Source organism: Thunnus albacares, chromosome 3 (genome assembly GCF_914725855.1).
Source record: "Thunnus albacares chromosome 3, fThuAlb1.1, whole genome shotgun sequence".
Classification (NCBI taxonomy): Eukaryota; Metazoa; Chordata; class Actinopteri; order Scombriformes; family Scombridae; genus Thunnus; species Thunnus albacares.
In genome coordinates this window covers 7651384-7671087 of record NC_058108.1, presented here as the reverse complement: position 1 = coordinate 7671087, position 19704 = coordinate 7651384, and the positions used below count along the sequence as shown (strand labels likewise).

General features: G+C 39.0%; 4 protein-coding genes across 13 annotated transcripts; 3 read left to right on the top strand and 1 right to left on the bottom strand.

Annotated features, from left to right (window-relative positions):
* The first annotated feature begins 2426 nt into the window (after window positions 1–2426).
* si:ch211-286b5.5 (uncharacterized protein LOC100003596 homolog) lies at window positions 2427–6748 on the top strand. Of its 2 annotated transcripts, none has more exons than XM_044346314.1 (3): window positions 2427–2615; window positions 3173–3299; window positions 5335–6748. In XM_044346314.1, exons 1-2 carry the CDS (start codon window positions 2526–2528, stop codon window positions 3296–3298), a joined length of 216 nt encoding a protein of 71 aa, XP_044202249.1. In that variant the 5' UTR covers window positions 2427–2525; the 3' UTR covers window position 3299; window positions 5335–6748. The 2 variants fall into 2 exon arrangements, with proteins under 2 accessions (XP_044202249.1, XP_044202248.1); XM_044346313.1 differs by having other exon boundaries at window positions 5330–6748.
* An 897-nt stretch (window positions 6749–7645) lies between these two features.
* si:ch211-286b5.4 (afadin- and alpha-actinin-binding protein B) lies at window positions 7646–11616 on the top strand. Of its 4 annotated transcripts, none has more exons than XM_044346311.1 (13): window positions 7646–7821; window positions 7985–8046; window positions 8225–8334; window positions 8409–8477; window positions 8567–8690; window positions 8773–8851; window positions 8938–9058; window positions 9612–9765; window positions 9958–10058; window positions 10146–10307; window positions 10603–10717; window positions 10798–10957; window positions 11340–11616. In XM_044346311.1, exons 1-13 carry the CDS (start codon window positions 7661–7663, stop codon window positions 11428–11430), a joined length of 1509 nt encoding a protein of 502 aa, XP_044202246.1. In that variant the 5' UTR covers window positions 7646–7660; the 3' UTR covers window positions 11431–11616. The 4 variants fall into 4 exon arrangements, with proteins under 4 accessions (XP_044202246.1, XP_044202244.1, XP_044202245.1 ...); XM_044346309.1 differs by having other exon boundaries at window positions 10798–10984; XM_044346310.1 differs by having other exon boundaries at window positions 10789–10957.
* A 1435-nt stretch (window positions 11617–13051) lies between these two features.
* nanos3 (nanos homolog 3) lies at window positions 13052–14429 on the top strand. The gene has a single exon (XM_044346103.1). It carries the CDS (start codon window positions 13203–13205, stop codon window positions 13878–13880), a length of 678 nt encoding a protein of 225 aa, XP_044202038.1. The 5' UTR covers window positions 13052–13202; the 3' UTR covers window positions 13881–14429.
* A 158-nt stretch (window positions 14430–14587) lies between these two features.
* Window positions 14588–19635, bottom strand: LOC122978974. Of its 6 annotated transcripts, none has more exons than XM_044346100.1 (8): window positions 19552–19635; window positions 19142–19190; window positions 18908–19014; window positions 18124–18806; window positions 17167–17656; window positions 16146–16276; window positions 15728–15832; window positions 14588–14878 (listed from the first exon to the last, which is right to left on the bottom strand). In XM_044346100.1, exons 2-8 carry the CDS (start codon window positions 19188–19190, stop codon window positions 14800–14802), a joined length of 1644 nt encoding a protein of 547 aa, XP_044202035.1. In that variant the 5' UTR covers window positions 19552–19635; the 3' UTR covers window positions 14588–14799. The 6 variants fall into 6 exon arrangements, with proteins under 6 accessions (XP_044202035.1, XP_044202036.1, XP_044202034.1 ...); XM_044346101.1 differs by having other exon boundaries at window positions 19142–19193; window positions 19552–19623; XM_044346099.1 differs by lacking the exon at window positions 19552–19635 and adding an exon at window positions 19413–19512 and having other exon boundaries at window positions 19142–19195.
* Window positions 19636–19704: the final 69 nt, after the last annotated feature.

Genomic DNA, 19704 nt, shown 5'->3' with positions numbered 1-19704 from the left:
AAATCTTTGCATCAATAGTGATTTGATTCTATTCATTTTTTGTCATCTTTAACAGTTATTTATAATGATCTTGTTCATTCCATCAAACAACTATGATGTGTGATTATCAACACTTTCCTTTTTTAAAAAGTTCTATTACATTTGTTTACAATTCATTTCCTCTGTGACATTTTTTCTAAACAATAGCATGGACTCTACTTTAGATCCAGTAACGGATTTTCCATATTATAGAGTCAACTGTCACCTTTTTTTAAACAAAACCTTGATGGTGGATTATGCAGCAGTTAAAAAAGAAAACGTAAAACCAAACCATGATGCATGACTTTGGTCCAGATTGAAATTTCTCAACAACTGCTGGATGAATTGCCATTAAATCTGGTACAGATATCCACAGTGTCGATGGGATGAAGATTATTAACTTTGGTGACTGCGTGACTTTTCATCTAGAAGCACCATGAGGTTGACACTTATGGCTCAGACTGAAATGTCTTGACAACTTTTGGATGGATCACCATGCAATTTGGTGCAGACATTTCATTTTCCTTGTGAAATTTAGAGATCCCTTAACTTATCATCTGGCGCCATCATCAGGTGAACATTTCAATCTGTCCAGTATTTTGGTTTATCTGTCTGATATCAAAGTTTTTTTTACACAGTATTTAGCATTACAGCCTCACAGTAGGGGTGAGCAGACTGATACCTTAAAAAATTGGATCCATCTGACATTAGATCATGTTGCTGGCACATGAACACTCGTCTTAGTGAATACACTCTCTGCTGCTCTGCTGTTGTTGTGTAGTACATGATAGTGCTGCTTCTAATAACAAAAAGTATCAATATTGGTATCAGTGATTATGGTCCTGGTACTACTTGGTATTGGATTACACCCAAATATTGTGGTATACATCATCCACCCCTACCTCACAGAGCTGCCAGCATGGCTGTAGATTCTTAGTCTTACTATATTTTCTTCTTCTTATCTCTTTTATTTCAATCTTTCCACTTTTCTTCTTCCTGTAAGACACTTTGAAATGTACCATATAAATAATGTTTGCTTTAGGGGTGGGCAGATCAATCCCAATCAATACTACTGATATTGAGTCCTGTTTTCAGTATTGATAGTAACATCAAAAGAATCGATACCAAATAAATGGACCCATCTTTTGTTAGATCACGTTCTCAGTGCTACACTCTCTGCTGCTGTTGTGTATATGTATGCAGCAATTATCTTGTTAATTCAGAAAACCACATAATAAATGTTTTATTTACCATTAAAAGCTCTTTCACATGTGATCAAGTAATCAATAGAGAATGCTGCTGATCCCAGAACTGTTTTACATTATTTATTCTTCTATTCACTTTCTATTACACTTGTTTACATTATCTGTTTACACCTTCATATTACTATTCATTGTCTCTTTTTACTTCATACATACATACATACATACATACATATATATATATATATATATATATATATATATATATATATTTCATTTTTCTATCTTTATTACTATTTTTTAGAGAAATACCTTAAATAGCAAATTATTCTGTGGTAATTCAAATGTAATATGAATAATGCATCCACCTTTATAATATTCCATGATTATAATGAGGTGGTATCAACATTGGTGATCTTGTTCCTGGTTTTACTTGTTATTAGAATGAGCACAGTACAACTTCAGTCCTGTGCTTGTGTGGTGGAAAACTGCTTTTCCATGATCAAACAAATGTGCCAGTGAGAGTGCAAAAATGACATTATGCCAATAAGAGACAGTTCCCAGTGAGTTAGCAAGAAAGCATCAAGGTCACTTATGAACTCAGAAATAATGACCAGATGGTTGAATATAACTAAAAAATGAGGTGAAGTCTAGAAAATAAGCTCCACAAGAGGAGGGGTTATGAAAAGTATGTAATGTGAGGTTTAATGATTTTGTATTAGGTTTTTCTTTATCCCGGGATAGAGGCCTCGGTTTGCTCTATATCTCTTTATGCACAGTAAACCTATTCACATTGAACTCTACCAGCTTCCAGTGTATTGTTTGAGTTTTGCTCTTATAAGTTTTGAGTTTAATACTGAGTTGTGGGTGACCTGAAGTTTTATTGGCCCATTTGAAGATTTTTCCACGACACTTGTCAGTATGCGTTCCTCCATCACTACATTGAATTATCTTGCAATTAATCCCAGCACAAAATTCACTCTCACATGTAATGTATTAAAATAAAGCCAAATTGGTGTTGTGGTTGTTCACCCTCCAGCTGAAGGTCACAGTCTGCTCTCCTGCTCTGCTCAAACTCATAATAAAGGCAGTGTACACAGGGGCGTGGCTTTTGCTGCACTTTTTTTGATTGACAGGCTCAAAGCCCAATAGAATGGCCTGCTGGTCCGGAGGGGGCGGGGCACTTGAGGGCCAACGTTTCCCACTCGGGTTAAAGGCTTTTTGAGCAGTTGGGGTCAATTTCCGCTCGGTGGTGGCCGCCTACATAAAACAGCCTGTAACTTTTCTTTTCCGACAGCCTTCGTCATGTCCAACAACAACGCCAGCAACAACTTAATCATCGCTCAGAGGGCCGTGAAGCAGCTCCGGTTAGAGGCCAGTATCCGGAGGATCAAGGTACGAACCCCTCAACACAGACACACAAACACGGAAGACTGAGCGAACCTGCTGCTGAATGGCGGAGACAAACTGTTGCAGAAATGACAGGGAGTGGACTCTTACATCATATCGCCAATAAAGTGCTCACCAACGTTACATACATGACATTAAAACCTGTTTCTGACTGATTAAACAACGCGCAGTTTAAAGTTTCTTCCGTGTTTAATGGCTGTCAGCTAAATTATTTCTGTTCGGGAAAATCGCCGCCACTTTATGTGTCCAAGGGTTGAGAGAAATGACAAGTTTATCAAAGCTTAACCTCTTACTGTAGGTTATCTGAAGAAAACAGGTGGACAGTATCTCTCAAAAAGTTACATAGTAGACCCACCCATTTGTATTGTGCCGTAGCTTGCAAATTGTATGCAAAAAAAGTGTCAGTTAGTCAGTATGAGTGCGTAATTGTGCGGCTGGGTAGAGTTTGACAGCAGGCCAGCTGGGGAATGACATCTACTGTACGTGTTTTTGTGTTTATGCTCTCTCTCACACACGCCATCATCATTTGTCTGGCTCTGCAGGTGTCCCAGGCTGCTGCTGATCTCAGAAACTTCTGTCTGCAAAATGCCTCCAAGGACCCTCTCCTGGTCGGGGTCCCCTCCAGTGATAATCCCTTCCGACCCCCCAAGTCCTGCTCCCTGTTCTGAGGTAGGCCTGCTTTTTCCTCCATGGAGGCTTCAGCTTGGAACTTAAGCTGCACTAGTGCAATTAATTACACAAGGGAAAAAAATAATTAAACCTTTACATTCAGCTTACACTGGGTTGAATGTAGGGCTGTTGTTTTTTTGTTTTGTTTTTTATTTGGTTAATCTGCTGATTATTTTCTCAATAAACCGAATAATCGTTTGCTCTACAAAATGTCAGAAAACAGTGAAAATGCTTGTTGAATGATTAACGATAAAATAAATTGCAGATTAATTTTCTGTTGATCAAATTAGTAATAACTGACTAATTGTTTTGGCTCTAATAAAGCTGATAGTTTATTTATTTTTATTTTTTTATTTAGGCCTATTTATTGTGCTCTACTATGATTTGTTCTCTACTGTACTTTATTTTTGATATAAATGCTTGTCCACCTCATGAAGCCAAAGGCAAATGTGAATAAGTTTGAATTATACTTCAGTTTGAAATAGAGTTGAAACAATAAGTTGATTAATAGATAATTAATCAATTCAATTTAAGCTCAAAGGACAAACACTGGATTGTTACAGCTTCTCAAATGTGAGATTTATTTTCTAGTTTTGGACTGTTGGACAGACAAAAAAAAAAAAAGAATATGTTGTTACATATATATGTGTATATGTATATGTATGTATATATGTGTGTGTGTATATATATATATATATGTATATATATATTTGTGGTAATTCAAATATAATATGAATAATGCATCCACCTATAATATTCCATGATTATAAGAAATTATATCATTATTTTATATATGTGTGTATATATATATATATATATCATTATGATGATGTGCTCCTGTTATAAAGTATAGTAACTGCTGTGTAACATTACTATATTAAAGGTCCACACAGGTGTTTTCAGTTATATTGCTGATTGGACTTCTGCTCAGGTTGACGTTAGAGGGAGCATTGCAGGGAATTATGTGACGTCACCAAAGTACCATTAAGACGAAGCCATTTTCACAACAGTTGTTTGACTTGTCAATAGCAGTAAAAAGCACAGGTGTTACTGATAACATGACACTGTTGCATTTAAAGGTGCAGTTTGTAGAATTTAGTGGCATCTAGCGGAACAGACTTGGCAGAAATGGAATATAATATTCATAAGTATGTTTTAATTAGTGTATAATCCAATGAAAATAAAAATTGTTGTGTTTTCTTTTGATTGAGGCCATTATATCTATAGAGGGAGTGGATCCTCTTCCATGGAGACTGCCATGTTGCACTGCCATGTTTCTACAGTAGACCTGAACAGACAAACCAAACACTGACTCTAGAGAGGGCCTTTCATGTTTTTCACGAGTTTTGCGGCCACTGTGGGTTCTCCTACACGCTTGGAAGGGGAGGGTGAGGGCAGGGGTATTCAGTTGGTTCCAATATGCAACCTCACTGCTAGATGCCACTAAATCTTACATACTGGTCCTTTAAGTGTTTCAGTAAGTTGTGACAGTGAGCCACTATGTACAGGTTCATTAAAAATGCCAAAAATATGGCCTGCTAAGTTGTCCTGCCCTTACAGGTGCAACAAAGTTAAAAAAAAGTGTGAGGGAGATGTCATTCAAGCTCAGTCTGTACATGCCGTGGATATATAAAGAGAACTGGATACAGCTTTGGAGGTGGGGCCCAACGCTGTATTCAGTCTATGATCAGACTGAATGGATCAAATTTTGATAGTGAAACGAGTCATTTCAGAGGGGTTGTGATGCTCAAAAAAATGTATCTGCTGATCTACAGACATCTCTTTCAATGTAAGTCTATGGGAAAGAGTCTTTTTTGGCCCAGTAGCATCACGTGATGGAATTACACGGTTTGGCTGCTATGTCAAATTGGCTTCAAAGCCCGGCACTGTTCCTGGGGGCTTGGTAAACGCCCATGAGCAGAGGTCTAATCAGGCAAAACAAGTGAATAATACCTGTGTGGGTTTACAGCTGCCTTTTTTATATTTTGGTTTTAATGAGTGTTTCCTTATTATCTCTCTTTTTTACATAGAGCAGAAAGAAACATGGAGGATTTCTGTATTTATCCGTCGAAGGCTGTCTTCACCTCTACTTGATGTCGCTGTAGATCTGCCAGCAGCTCCTCTTGGGATGATGGGACATGGGGCTGATGGGTTCGGGAGGGGAATTGGTCCACTTGTTTACCAAAACTAATGGTATCATAACTCCCATCTGTTACATTAAAGTAGGGCTGGGTGATATGGACAAAATCAAGTATCACAATATGTTTGACCAAATACCTCTATTGATATTGCAACAATATACTATTGGTGCTCTCACAGAATATTTACACAATGAAATTATTGATAAATCATTAGTAATGTGGATATAATGAATAAGTGGATAAAGTCAAATAATAGAACAGCTAGAACAGTCTAGTAAGTTCAGAAAATTACTGTAATGTAGCCTTTAAAACCAGGAAAAGACAACACTTATGCCATATCACAATATTACGATATCCAAAATCAAAGACGATATCTAGTCTCATATCACAATATCGATATAATATCGATATAATATAATAATATTGCCCAGCCCTACATTTAAGCAGGGTCAAACTCTACATGTTCAAAAAAATGGGCAGAAATTATTATTGACACTAACATGACTAATGATTAAGGCATTCTTGGTTTAGCCAGCACTAAAAATGTCTGGTCTCAATTTACTGTTTATGTCAGTGAAATTCAGCCCATTTGATTGGCTATTGAAAGTGCAACCTCCTCTTGTGTTTTGTGCTGCAGGTGGAGAATCAATCAAACATTAATTAAAAACCAGTTGCCATTCAAGAATAAGAACATGTGTTATATACACACTGTATTTCATATTGTGTGTCTTCATAAAACACTACAGACATAAGAGTAAGACTTATCTGTGTATGTGGCCAACAGACATACTGAGAGCCTTTGAGCTTAACTGATTAGTGTCTTAAACCATTCATGTATTTGTCTGGCAATGGTAAAGGTGTTTCTACCATTCTGAGGTACAACAACATGGTACAGACTTTAACCCTATCAGTGCAGGGCATGTGATTGTTGAATAACCTTTCATCCCGTCCATTTTCTGTATATATTTAACAGCCTGTTAAGGTTGCTTTTATTAGCCTATATGTTACTATCTTTAATTTAAAAAAAAAAAACACACATCAAGGCCTTACACTATTTGGATAGTGAAACCTGGGAGCAGATTTAATGTTTAGAAAAAAAAATAGCCAACTTTAATATCTCTGTTCAAAAGTTCCAAATATTGTTTGTATTTAATGAATCATGCTGCAGTGACTTGTTGCATTAATTGTTTTCCACACTGGAATCATATTCCAATCAACCAAAATTTTTACTACTGTTAGCCTGTATCTTTCTTAACTTTGCTACTGTGGGCAACCTTTTAGAAATTAAACTTCTTTTTGGGACACTGAGGAATTGCTGTATGTGATTTTTATATATATATATGTATCAATCTTTTCTGCAAATAGAATAAGAAAAAAGAAAGTATGACTGTTTTTAACACATTGTTTCTGAGACATGATTCATACACGGTTCAGTTTGTTGTTGCTACCAAAACAACTGAATGAAGAGGCTACGTAGAGGTTGTACTGGAGCCTCTTGGTTTGATTTCATTGTAAACTGAAAGATATGGCAACATTTCCAAGAATATGCAAACTGCTGGATAGAGTTCATTTGTTTAAATCATGGTTTAGTAACTCACAAATAGTGATTATGGTGAACGTCAGGCCACACTGTCATAAATCTACAGGATAACACCTGACATGCAAAACCATTCACTAACTATGGATTCATGTAAATTACAATTCGTCAACTTTGGGAGGTTTTTTTTTTTTAACTTTACACACAGGGTCCTGGAAGATTTCTAAGTGTTATGTGTTGCTGTTTGTAGTATTTTTAATGAAAAAACTATCATTTATGTGACATTTTCTCCATTCATCAATTAGTACTTGACAGATGATGCCTTAATAATGACATGAGAACTGTGTGACAAGAAATGCTGATCTAAACCCAAATCACATGTGTGGTTTTTTTTAACACACATGGTCCTGGAAGATTTGTAAGACTTTTATATAGTTATTTGTAGTATTTTTAATGAAAACACTCAGTGTGTTTGCTTTATTAATCCATGCTCAAATTCACCTGACAGGTGCCAGATCTCTCAATAATGACATTGTGAGAAATTTGGAACAAGAAATACCGATCTAAACCTACATCAGCTGAGCGTTTAAATCTCATTGTGTTTGGGATTATGAACATCCATCCAATTTATGAACTCCCATCATAGATGTTACTTTGAATTGAGTCCACAAACTCTTAAATAAATGAAGTTAACCATATCAAAACCAAGTAAAAGTTTGGTAGAAAGCAGTTTGACTCAAAAACAATGTGCGGCTGCACGCTCATTGTCGCTGGTAATTAGCAGAAGTGCCATCACCTGGAAGTATAAGAGGCAGCGTCTGTCTGAGGAAAGTGAACTGCTCAGGTAAGGTAACAGACATGTGAGGGGTCATCCATGTTTGTAATTTTTAAAGGCGTCAAAGAGGCATGTTATCCTGGAAATGAGTGCACCTATTGTGTTGAACCTGTTGCACACCAGTTACATTTGCATGTGAGTAAAATGTCCGTTTGTTGATAAAATGTGAAAGTGGCGCCCAGATGTCTTCCAGGTTTGGTCAGAGGAGGGCTGGAAGACGCCAGGAGTACTCAGGTAATAGTGTCTGTATTTTACCTGATACATGAGCCAAAGGGCCACACTGCTTCAAACAGAATAATAAATAAAATATATACATTCACACTCACAGTCTCATCTTCCTTTTCCTCTGATCACCACTGTCATCCTGTCTTTAAGTGGCCTTCTTTCTCCTGGCTCCTGTGCTCTACTACAGACTCCTTTCTGCTGAGGGACCCCAGCCCCAACCCTCTGACTGAGCTCTCTCACAGCGCCTCCTGGTGGGCTGACAGGGAGGAGCACAGGGACCAAAGAGACTCACTTAGGGTGAGTAAAAATTAAACGACTCAAGTAAATGATTAGTGCTTCTAATTCTGTGAAAAAAAAATCTTATCTTGTAGGAGCAACTCAAAGAAAGTGATGAGCATGTGGCCAGGCTTCAGGACATGCTGAGATGTGAACGGGCCAAAGTGAGGCGCATATTGCGGAATATATAACTATCTGAATACCTTTACACTATTTCTCCTCCTCCTGAAAATCCTCTCTACCCTCTTTCCAGTGCACCCGCCTGCAGCTGCGATGTAACCAGCAGGACGCAGAGCTGAGGCGTCGAGAGCAGCACAGCAACAGACTGAAGGAGCGGCTGTCACAGCTGACTGACAGACACAGAGAGAAAGGACCCTGTGAGACTCACTCTGTCCCGTATTTGCCTCTCTCACATACTGACAACACTCAACATTTACCACCTTGCATTTTTCTATCCAGCCATCGAGGTGCTGAACTTTCCACCTGGAGTTCGAGGCAAAAGAGAACAGCCAAGCAAATCATTCAGGCCTAGTGCAAAGTAAGGCGGCTGTTGTCATGCACTGTCTGCTTACAAATGCGCCCTCTGCCTCTTTCTGATCTTTAGTCGCTCTCTCCACCTTGTAGGAGAGAGGAGGCAACACTACGTCTGATGTTGGAGCGCAGAGAAGCAGAGCTCAGAGAGGCGATGAAGCTGCGCCACAGCCTCACCACTTTACTCCATGCACTCAGAGTCGACATGGAGCAGGTGAGGAAAGAAGAGTCTTTTCCTGTGCTGGTCAATAACTGGCATCAGTCTGTGGACCTAAGAGACATTTGCCAAATACTAAGTGAACAAAAAAGGATGACTTTAAAAAGGACAGCTGTTCTGGAGCATTTGATCATATATGAAAATATAAGCAGTTTCAGCTGTTTTAAGCAATTTAAGGACTTTTAGGTTATGTTGGCCTAAAATTTAGATTAAAAGTTCATTCTTGCCCTTGGAAAATGCAATTAACAAAACAATATACAAGGTCCATTTAGAAGCTGATCTGGAGCTAGAAAGTTAATTTAAACATTCATTCATTCATTCATTCATTCATTCATTCATTGAACACCACCTTGGATAAGAAGTCCTTAAAGTGTCCTGAAAAATGGCAAAAATGGAAAACGTCAACTTCTGAGCAAACATCTGCTGAGGAATGTTGTGAAAATAGATCAGTACTGATTCCAAGGTTGAATGAACTCTCAGTGTTGAAAGTTAATGTATGTACTCTACATAACAAACCAGTCTAACCTTTTTTTTTTTTTTTTTTTTTAAGACCTTGTCAGACACTGTGGATGTTGAGGATGAGGCCCAAAATGAAGACAAAAGGTTGGATGAAGCTGAGGTGGCGCTTGGTGACCATGTGACAGGAGGTGTGGTTCAGAGTTGGAAACTGGTGCAGAGGAGACTGGGTGACGTCTTATCTGAAGGTAAAAATCCCCATTGAATAATCTTTAAAGCGACTATTTGATATGTTCTCTTTCACCATTTACTAAAAAAAAAGATTAAACTTTGTAGGTTTGCCTTCAACTTCCCAGACAAAGTCTTCCTGTTTTTGCTTCCTTCTGTTATGTTTGAGAAACATCAGTGTAATGAATATGATCTTTGTTGTTTGTGTGTAGGCCACACTGTTGGTACTGACCATGACAAGCTTCTGGCTCAACTAGAAACCGAACTGAAGGCGAGTCAACAGCTTGTCAAACTACAACAGCAACTGCTGCAGGTATGATTCTTTATTACACACACTCTCTCTCATAGTGATTTATTGCTACTGTTGGACTTAAATACTCTCCTTGGTTTCTGTCTGTAGGATAGCGTCGCATCACCTGTCCCCTCTGAGCTGGCTGATTCCTATTTTTTGGAAGAGTGGGAGCGTCTTCAGGTGCGCTGGGCAGAGCTCGATCATCAGAGGCGGACTTTTGAAAGGGAGAGGCAGTCCTTCACTGATGCTGCAATACGACTGAGCCATGAGGTGAGAAGAAAATAAGGCAGACTGTTGTCTTTTTAAAGCATAATACGACCACTGCCTGAATCATTTTGTGATATGGTGTGAGTTGAAAATGCTGGAGAGATAAAACAAATGTTGAGTAATAAGATAAAGCTGGGGGATGTGAGTTAGAGTCAAAATATGTGAGGAATTCACTGTCTAAGAGCGAAAAGTGTATTATACATTTGCGGAAGTTTCCTCATGCACAAGAGCAGATCATTCTGGTTTAAAACGCTGCTTATTACTTTGTAAATTATGTGGGGTTTTTGTGTGTCTACAGCGTCGTGATTTTGAGCAACAGAAGGCTTTTCTCCTGAAGCAGCAGTATCTATGTGACTCACCTCAATTTGATAAAGAAGCACAAAGCAGCAACAGACAAGAGAGCACTGCCCTCAGTGAGTATGAAGGTCTCTTGCAGTTATTTCACTCCAAAATCCCTAGACACAGCGTGTGTATTTGACTCCAGATTTCTCAGGTTTGGGGCCCAACAACATCTCTGGCTGTCTTCCCATTACTCCATCGTCTACTGAGTCAGGGCCCGCTGCTGTTTCAGGATTACATCAAGGAGGAGTCAGAGTTCAAACCCCCAGCACTCCTGAGCTCTACTCTGCCCTCAACCTGTCATACAACTGTCGGTTAGTCAAGACCAGATTTTATAGCAGGTGTTTGTACATCCAATTTTGATAGCAGTATACATAAGCAAAAAAAATGAGCGCTCTTTACCTGTGTTCATACATGAATTTTCAAAGGTTCAAACTAGCTGCTCAGATGTTATTTGATTGGCCCTTATGGGACTGGTTTCCATCAAATCTCTCATCCCTGACTATCTGCACTAATTTAACGAGTAAAGTCTCTGTGTGGCTCTGAGAAAACAAACAAATACTCTGGTGATTCAAATCTGGCTCCATGTAAAGCTCAGTTTGCACTTTTGTTAATGTTCTTTTAAAACTAACTTTGATTTTATGTTCTCTCCATTACCACTGTTACTTTGCCATCTCTCATTCCTCCCTCTGTCAGAGATGGTGATCACCAGTCAGAGACATGGGGTGTCGGAACAGACAGGATGGTGCACCCACCTCAAGCTCCACACTTGGACTGGTCATTTTAATACCATTTTTGATGATAGATGGTGATTAAAAACGATCTTCCTGTTTGTTTGTTTTTGGTTTAAGTAATAGACTATTTTTATCTGCTTTTATTTTCCCACTTTGACGTGATGCTATTAAATACAATAAAATTGATTTTTGGCTTGTTATGAACTAATACTGCCAATAAATAAGCTGTCTTATTATGACTACTGTTGGGTAATTTATCCTCTGGCTAAAAATAGTTCCTAAGTCATGTTTTTTTACATAGTACTTGTTGTGACCGAGTAGAGCAGAATATAACATGCAATCACCATCTTACAAACTGTATTTGCTTGACATATTGTCCATGTATTATTTATTTATGTTCAAACCAGGAAAGTTATTTAAACCAGGAGATTTAAATGTAGTATATTAAATTTGTCATAACTTTGGTTGGCCTAATAATTTATATACAGTAGGTTATTGTGGCTATATGATAACTGACTGCTTTCTTCATGCACCCATTTGTAGCTTCTATGCAAATTAGTTAAAGGTGCATTTGATGAAATCAGGTGTTACTGGTTAATATTTAACCTTTCTTAACAAAACATGTATTTTGCATAATACCATTTTACTATATTTAGTGATCAATGCTTATTTAATCAAAACTGACATTTTCTACTTATTCCTGACCCACTAGCCTTTCTAGCACAGTATATTTTTATATGATGGATTTCATTCATCTTTCTGAGAAGCTGAAACACGACACTGGCAGGCTCAGATACAAATCTGACTCACTCAGTTTGAATCCACTCCTACTGCGTCTGAATGATGACCAAACAAGCGAGCACAAGACAAAAACTCTGGATAAGTCAGAGGCACCCCAGGTTCTTCAAATCTATGAAAGGCATGCTCATGTACAGGAGCATTCACAGTCACAACTCACAAGCAAATTATCAGCATGAGCAAAACTGAGCTCCACGTATACAAACAAAACATTGTGAGCAGCACAGCTTATCTGCTCACTGACAGGACAGACATACTGATAAGGGCTATACAGTGGGCACAGTAGTGTAACAGACAAATGAGTGAAGTGTGTCTAAGTGAAGTGTCCACCACAAGCCCAAGTATTTTTCTACCTGATATTCCTTTATTTAGTGTTTTGATGATGGTGGGTTGTTGTCTATGTTAATCCAAAATTGTCTATATGTGTTCATTTGTGATGTGGTTACTGTGAAGACCATTGCATATGATTCACATCATTTTCAAACTCATCAATCCATTCAGTGATCCGTCATGACTTACAGTTTATTATTTATTATGTTCCTCCACTAATTCATTCAAGCTTTTATTCTAATTTGTCTATAGATGGAAGACAAATTAAATCCATATGCTCAGTGAAAGTGGTATCTGTCGTCAACATCACCATCTGTCACATCATCTGAAGGTAAATTACAGTCATTATTGTTACTGTCATATGAATTAAATTACATTTTGCACTGAAATACACACATGACATTCCAAACTATAGTTAACAACACGAGTATTAAACAACATTGCTTTTAATGTGTTTTAAAATTGTAAGAAGTGACCTGACCTGCACGTGTAGTGCATGAGCTCATGTGATTGGCTGCTGGCATGGTGAAGCAGGTGCCTCGTTCACACCTTGTACTCAATTACCAATCAGAGGTTCTTTACGCGCGCGTAACGCCGTGCTCTGTTGTATTTTACTTTATTGCAAAGTCAACAACTCGATCATCGGCCCGACGGAGTCTGGCAGACAAGAAAAAAACAAAAGACTAAAGGAGCTAGAATGAACGATATGGTTTGGGGACTCTATTGTCATCTGCCGCGCTTCATGGAGTCGGATAGCAAAAGTTTCCAGCCCTGGAGAGACTACATGGGACTGTCGGATGCAATCCGAGAGATGCTGCGCCGGAACACCGATACCAAGTCCTCAGTGCCAGCCTCCAGTGCTCCGCAACCAGAATCTGATGATGTTTGTGAGGCTTTGGGGTCCGTGCGCATTAACGCACTTAGTCAAAGCGGCGACCTCGGGGCAGACTGTGCGCCAGATCTCTCTGTTGAACCCAAACCACCAGGCTATTTTGCTCATAAGCAGCCAGCTGATGGCCTGTGGGACGCACTACATGCTTGTTCTGCTGAGGATTTAAAGCCAGTGTCAAGACCAGCGAGCGCCCGGGGGCCAAAGGACCGCAAGAAGACTACCCGTTTCAAAACACCTGAGCCGCCTGCGTCACCTCCATCATCTCAGCGCATGTTCTGCAGTTTCTGCAAACACAACGGGGAGTCTGATTTGGTGTATGGATCCCACTGGCTGAAGAACCAGGCCGGAGAAGTTTTGTGTCCCTACTTGCGGCAGTATGTGTGTCCACTTTGCGGGGCCACAGGGGCCAAAGCTCACACTAAGCGCTTCTGTCCCAAAGTGGACAGCGCGTACAGCTCCGTGTACGCCAAGTCCAGACGCTGAACCAGCAGCTGGCAGGTAGAGAGAAGACTGCACAGAAGGCTGACTCCTTTTCTCAAAAAATAATATTTTATTTATTAGCACGTGTGTGTGTGTTTTCGCTTTTGTGTGTGTTGAACAAACTTTTTGGTTTTATTTGCATGCTTTGGCACGTTTGCTGTGTAGCCTTCTAAATGTTTTTGAGCTGGTCTTTCTGCTGCCTTAACACTGGAAAGTACTTTGGAGAATTAACGACTGCCAGATATGTTTGGGAGGAGAAAAAAACGTTTCAGTGGAAAATGTGTTTGTTTCACATATTTTAAAAAAAACTTTATAAAACGTATTACACGTACTACAGTATGTAAACATCATCTGACCTTGTTAGCATTTTACATTTTTAAAATATGAGTGACTTGTTCTTGTTCTGAGATGTGTGGGTAAATCCCTGTTCTTGAGGCATGTTGTTTTATTTTGAGTATTGTGCGTGTGGCTCTTCTGAGAATGCCATTACAGCTTTTCTCACTTTTGTGAATATTTCTGTGAGAATACTCTTGTTATAAATGTCTAAATTGATACAGCTGTGTTTGTATTCTTTGTCATTTTTGAAATTGATGACGGAACTGAAGCCAGCCATGCAGGGAAGATTTACCTCCGGATAACTCAATGCTCTTTTGAATCACTGGAATGAAATGTAATGACAGACCATAATAATACTCACATTACAGACTTAATAAACATCATTTATCTTTTATTTAGAGAGAATCTGAACAATGAAGCCATTAAACTGAACATCCCAGATGTTATGATACAAGAAGAATTTTGAGATCATCTGGACTTATAGTGAAAAATTAAAGGTTTGTACAGTTGCACAAGTGCCTGCGTTACCCATGAACCCCTGGGTCAACAGTAAGATCAGGAGGGGACGGGTACTTCGACCAAATCCTCAACGTGCAGAGCTCCTTGAACTTTTACTGCCACGCCGCAGGTTTTCGAGCTCTCTGTGAGTGGCCATTACAGTTCGACTGTAAGAAAACAATGAGAACAAATTCAGGTTAGTTTTGTCAACATTTCAGTAACTTTTTGTGCAACCAGTTTTACTTTTGACATCAAAACGGATGCATCCAGTCAGTTTGAGGATGTTAAGTAAGTGAATTACAGAGAAATGGGAAATTGGAGGTGAGGAACTCATACATTCATTATACTGAGGTAAAAGCTGCTCCACAAGTTTTAGTTAATATTAGGAGAATGCATTACCGCCAGAAATATATTTTGTGCACTTTTATTGTAAATTCCTTCTTATTATATATTACCTATTTTATTACCAACCTTTTCACAACAAATTAGACTGCCATCTGCATATTTGTATTGTTAGTATTCCCCCAGATCAGCCAAATGTCACAGTTTTCTCAAACCTACATATTTTTTCCCTCGATTGATTTTTATTTTTTGCTAATAATTTGTAAATTTAGGTAGGGAAACTTGTATTTTGGTTCCAACTAAACTTATAGTATATCAGTTTGATTCAAAGCCCAGAGTTTCTCTCAGTTTTACCCACTCATCCACACCAAAACTTAAAAACCTTCAGGGCTGGACCAGGCAAGGTGCATTAACCCTGGGTCCGCCTCTGCAAAAGGTGCCAAGAAGTCTACAGCTGAAAAAGCTGACACCACACACCAGCCAATCAGAGCACAGAGGTGGGCGTGAAGAGGCTAAAACTGACCAATGGCATTATAAGTCAAAAGTTCAACTCTGGGTGGAGAGACATGCAGGAGCTGAATGCAGAGCAGGTTAGAGGAAAGGACAGAGATGCAAAAGAAGAGAAGGGAACTAAAAAATAGATAAAATATGAAAGGCGACTGGTTGTTACTAACTTCAGAGAGGAGAGTTCCCTGATGAGCCCGCAGATTAGGTCTGTGGCATCTTCATTACAGTGTGAGGAACCAAGATCTCCATCCTTGTCCATCACTTCCTCCTCACTGGACGGAAGAGAAAGTGAAAAGTTGGTGTTCTACATGTTTGTAATAAATCCTAAATTTGAGCAGGAAGGAATGAAAGAAAATTAAACAAGTCTATCTGACAATCTGATGTTTCTTTCCTTGTTAACAACTTTTGATGTGTGAAAGGAGAGCTATCTTCCCTTCCTGCTCTTTCTACACTTAGTTACCTACACTGGGCATTTATTTTCAGAACCAGTCTGCCTCTCACACAATCCCCTCCCCCGACCCTCACCTTCTTCGCATTATTATCAGAGTTCTTGTAGGATTTAACTCCCCTTCCCTACTTCCTTACATCCAAACAATGGTGTTCAGCTGCGAGTCCGACACGTAATCTAAGCATCCAGGTCCAAATGGGTCAGTGGTGTCCCTTGTCTGAGGGTCCTCCACGTTCATAGTAGGACTAGTGGCATGTTCAGGATCACACTATGTGCAACAAATATAAACAAACAAACATTCTGCCTGTTTATACAGTTAAAAATATCTGCAATAAGATACATTTTAGTCACTTCTAGGAGTGGATGAAATCATAGAAACATCATAAAACAATTTGGTGATGTTAATGTTTTAATTTTGATGAGTGTCAGTTTTGTCTTAAAATTAAACTCATTCAACTGATTGTCAGATGTTTATTAAAGCTAAAACAATGTTAATTATGTTTGTAGCTACATTTGTAATTGTGATTTACAGTAAGGTTGCGCCCAACGATTATGTTGATTTTTTTTCAATTGATTCATTGTTCAGGCTATAAAATGTTAGGAAATAGTCAATAACATCCATCACAGTTTAGAGAGCCCATGGTGACGTCAGCAAATTGCTCATTTTGTCTGAACAACTGACCACAACCCAAAGATATTTAATTTGCGATCATATAAAACAGATCAGAGCAACAAATTGTCACATTTGAGAAGCTGGAGCCAGAAATTTTCTTTGGTAAATGACTGCTTAATTGTTTTTGTGTTTTTTTCTATTTTTCTCACGATTTTCCATTATGATAAATTGTTTCAGCCCTAATTTACATTACTGTTGCTGGTGCATTAGTAACACACACTGCACAATTATGTGATGTGGCAAAGGGATCACACTAAATGCAAAAAACCCAGAAAAACTGCATTAATGATTATAATATGTCCTGAATATCACTGACTGACAGACACTTCAGAGCATAACTGCCTAAAAACATGACGGCTGTTTATTTGAATCAATACCTCTGACAGTCTCAAAAAAATTTAACATTATGAGCTTCACTTTGTTCTACTTTATTCTGTTTTCTCCCCCATCAACCCTGGTTTTTAGGTTCTGGTATCACTACTCACACTGCCTTCCTTCTCTGAACAACCAGGGGTCCCTGCAGCCCGGCAGAGCTCCAGAGAGCCACAGTTGAATCCTTCTTGCTGGGTGTCTGTGGATGAAGCCCCTGTTTCGGCTCTGTCACCGTCCCCAGCATCACCAGTCATCTCTTCCTTAGTCCCATTTCTTGTTATGGTCACACTACACACCTGCAGAGGGGCAGCTTCACTCCCATCCTTCTGTTTCTCAGTCTCCTCATTCTGAGATGGATTAGCGTAAGAAGTTGCTTCTTCTGCCGACTCATCTTCTTCCCCGTCTTCTGTTTGTTTCTGATATATTTCAGCCATAATCTCAGCTGTGCTGCCTTCAAGTTCTTGTTGCTCCGGATTTCCCAAATGTGCCTCCTCTTTCTCTGCGGGTTCAGCCTCACACCTTTTTCCGTCTGAGCAGCCTGGATCACAGACAGTACTGGTCCCATATGAGGTAGAGACAGGGACATGGACTTCAGTTTCTGCCCTGTGTGTTAAAAAACAATGTTATCGTCAAAGTTGGAAGTAATTTCTTTTTAATTTAACTTGACTTAAGATTTCACTGAGGCAGTGTATTCAGTTATAGAGTGCAGATTTTACTTGTTAGCAAGAAAGATCATATTTCGCACTTTATATTATCATTTCTATTTGTTTCTAAATTGAATTGCCTCAGTGTTTTAAAGTTGTAACCATTCATATATTTAAAAACGCTACTTAGTAACCTTTATTCTGTGTAAACTTTGAATGAGCCATACTTTTAGTTTTACTCAAATACATTTTTAAACCTTCTAACTCTAATAAAGTAAAATATCATTGATCTAACAGTACTCGATGAGCATATGATGTAATGATTTAGACCACTGGTGTTGTCATGACAATGCAGAAATGAAACTTAGAATCGAAAAACTAAGATATTAAACATTTAATTTGGATTCCTCACTACATTATCATGACCTGTCAATCCCTTCACCGTGACTGGACTGAAGTTTTATCTCTGCGACACTGGCTGCCGGGATGGGTGGAGGTGAAGATATAATCTCTTCCTGAGCCGACAGTTCAGCTTTATTATGGCACATCTGCCTCTCAACTCTCTCCAGTCTGTTTTGCCCATTTTCAAGCATTGGCGTCTGTGGAAAATGACTCAGCTCCCTCTCTGTCAAACCACACATTCCCATCCTTGGCTTCTTTTTGACCGGCAATCTCGCAACTTCCTCCTTTGTGGTTTCCTTGACATCAACCATGCGCACATCTTGGCTGGTTTCTTCTTGGTTTCTCTCCAAATCACAGTGAGAATTTTCTGTTGCACCAGGTTGTTCTTCCAAAGCAGTTCCACAGGATTCATCAGCGTCTTCGGAGGTTGGGAGAAAAACCTGTAGTTTATCAGTGCACGTTTGAGATGCCGACTTGTTACATTCCTCTGCTGTTATTTCCTCCTTGTCCTTCCCCTTCTTGCTGGTATCATTTTCAGTATGTACACTAAAGCTCTCCAGCTGAGAATCATGTCTTTCTTCTGTGGAGGCATCTTGTTGCTGTTCTGCTGCCTGATGCTGTTGAGATGAAGTCATAGATTCCTGGAGAAGAGACTGGGGACGCTGTAGTGGTGAGGCAGCCGCTGCTCTATTATTACCTTCAGTGTCCTGAAATTGAGAAGAAAGATTGTTTAACAATTGGGTTGAGAAAGATGTAAATGTGTGTTCTGCTTCTTTTATTGGACATTTTTTTCAATTACCCAAATTACCTGTTGATGGTCAGAGGCCCGAACATCATCAGTCAGGAAAACTTCATCACTTGGACATTCCCTCTTCCTTGACCTGAGTGACCGAGGCTGGGGCAGTGCTAAGCTGTCTTAATACATGAATGACAAAAAAAAAAAATTCATTAAATACTGTGATGGGGAATCAGTGTAGCTGATTAATATTTAAAACTGGGTATCACACAATCATATACTTATTTCTGCTTGGTAGTAACACACCTAAGTCTCCTTTACCGCTGCTGCTGATCTTTGCTCTCCCTTTGGCCATCTCCTCTTACAAAAGCATCACAATAAGTTAAATTACTTAAAAACATAACATGTAACAACAACAATAACCTATATAGAAACAAAAAATACTGTTTCCTACTGGTATGCTTTTGTCTTGATGGTTAACTTATAGCCAGCTAACTACAATTTATGACGTTTTTTCCTCAAAATAGTGAATGTAGCTAGTTAGTAGGCAGCTAGCTAACATCAGTTAATAATTTACCCAGACTGCACTGAAAACTGAAGATATGAGTTGTGTTTTTGGTTTAAAAAACTTTTTTTCTTTTTCTCTTTTTTTTTTGCTGTAACTGGTGGACAAACTGTCATTTAACATGTTTTCCCACCGTCACACAACGACCCACCTGAACCTGAACCGCCGTCCAGTGGGATTGTAACAGACGTTGATGTTTTACGTCAGTAGCCGTAAAGCGAGATGCGTGGTTGTCATGGGAGACGCAAATGTCGGAAGTAAATCCCACTGCTCACCGTTGTTGTTGTTTTGACAGCTCGGACTA

What these genes read in the sequence shown, in the direction of transcription:
- si:ch211-286b5.5 (XM_044346314.1), top strand. Translation starts at nt 2,526, where the DNA reads ATGTCCAACAACAACGCCAGCAACAACTTAATCATCGCTCAGAGGGCC. An exon ending in CCAGTATCCGGAGGATCAAG is followed by an intron (nt 2,616 to 3,172) that starts GTACGAACCCCT and finishes CTGGCTCTGCAG; the next exon opens with GTGTCCCAGGCTGCTGCTGA.
- si:ch211-286b5.4 (XM_044346308.1), top strand. Translation starts at nt 7,661, where the DNA reads ATGAAGTTAACCATATCAAAACCAAGTAAAAGTTTGGTAGAAAGCAGT. An exon ending in ACACAGAGAGAAAGGACCCT is followed by an intron (nt 8,691 to 8,772) that starts GTGAGACTCACT and finishes TTTTCTATCCAG; the next exon opens with CCATCGAGGTGCTGAACTTT. An exon ending in TCAGAGTCGACATGGAGCAG is followed by an intron (nt 9,059 to 9,611) that starts GTGAGGAAAGAA and finishes TTTTTTTTTAAG; the next exon opens with ACCTTGTCAGACACTGTGGA.
- nanos3 (XM_044346103.1), top strand. Translation starts at nt 13,203, where the DNA reads ATGAACGATATGGTTTGGGGACTCTATTGTCATCTGCCGCGCTTCATG.
- LOC122978974 (XM_044346100.1), bottom strand. Translation starts at nt 19,190, where the DNA reads ATGGCCAAAGGGAGAGCAAAGATCAGCAGCAGCGGTAAAGGAGACTTA. An exon ending in GGGCCTCTGACCATCAACAG is followed by an intron (nt 18,807 to 18,907) that starts GTAATTTGGGTA and finishes TCTCAATTTCAG; the next exon opens with GACACTGAAGGTAATAATAG. An exon ending in CTGAACACCATTGTTTGGAT is followed by an intron (nt 15,833 to 16,145) that starts GTAAGGAAGTAG and finishes TCTTCCGTCCAG; the next exon opens with TGAGGAGGAAGTGATGGACA.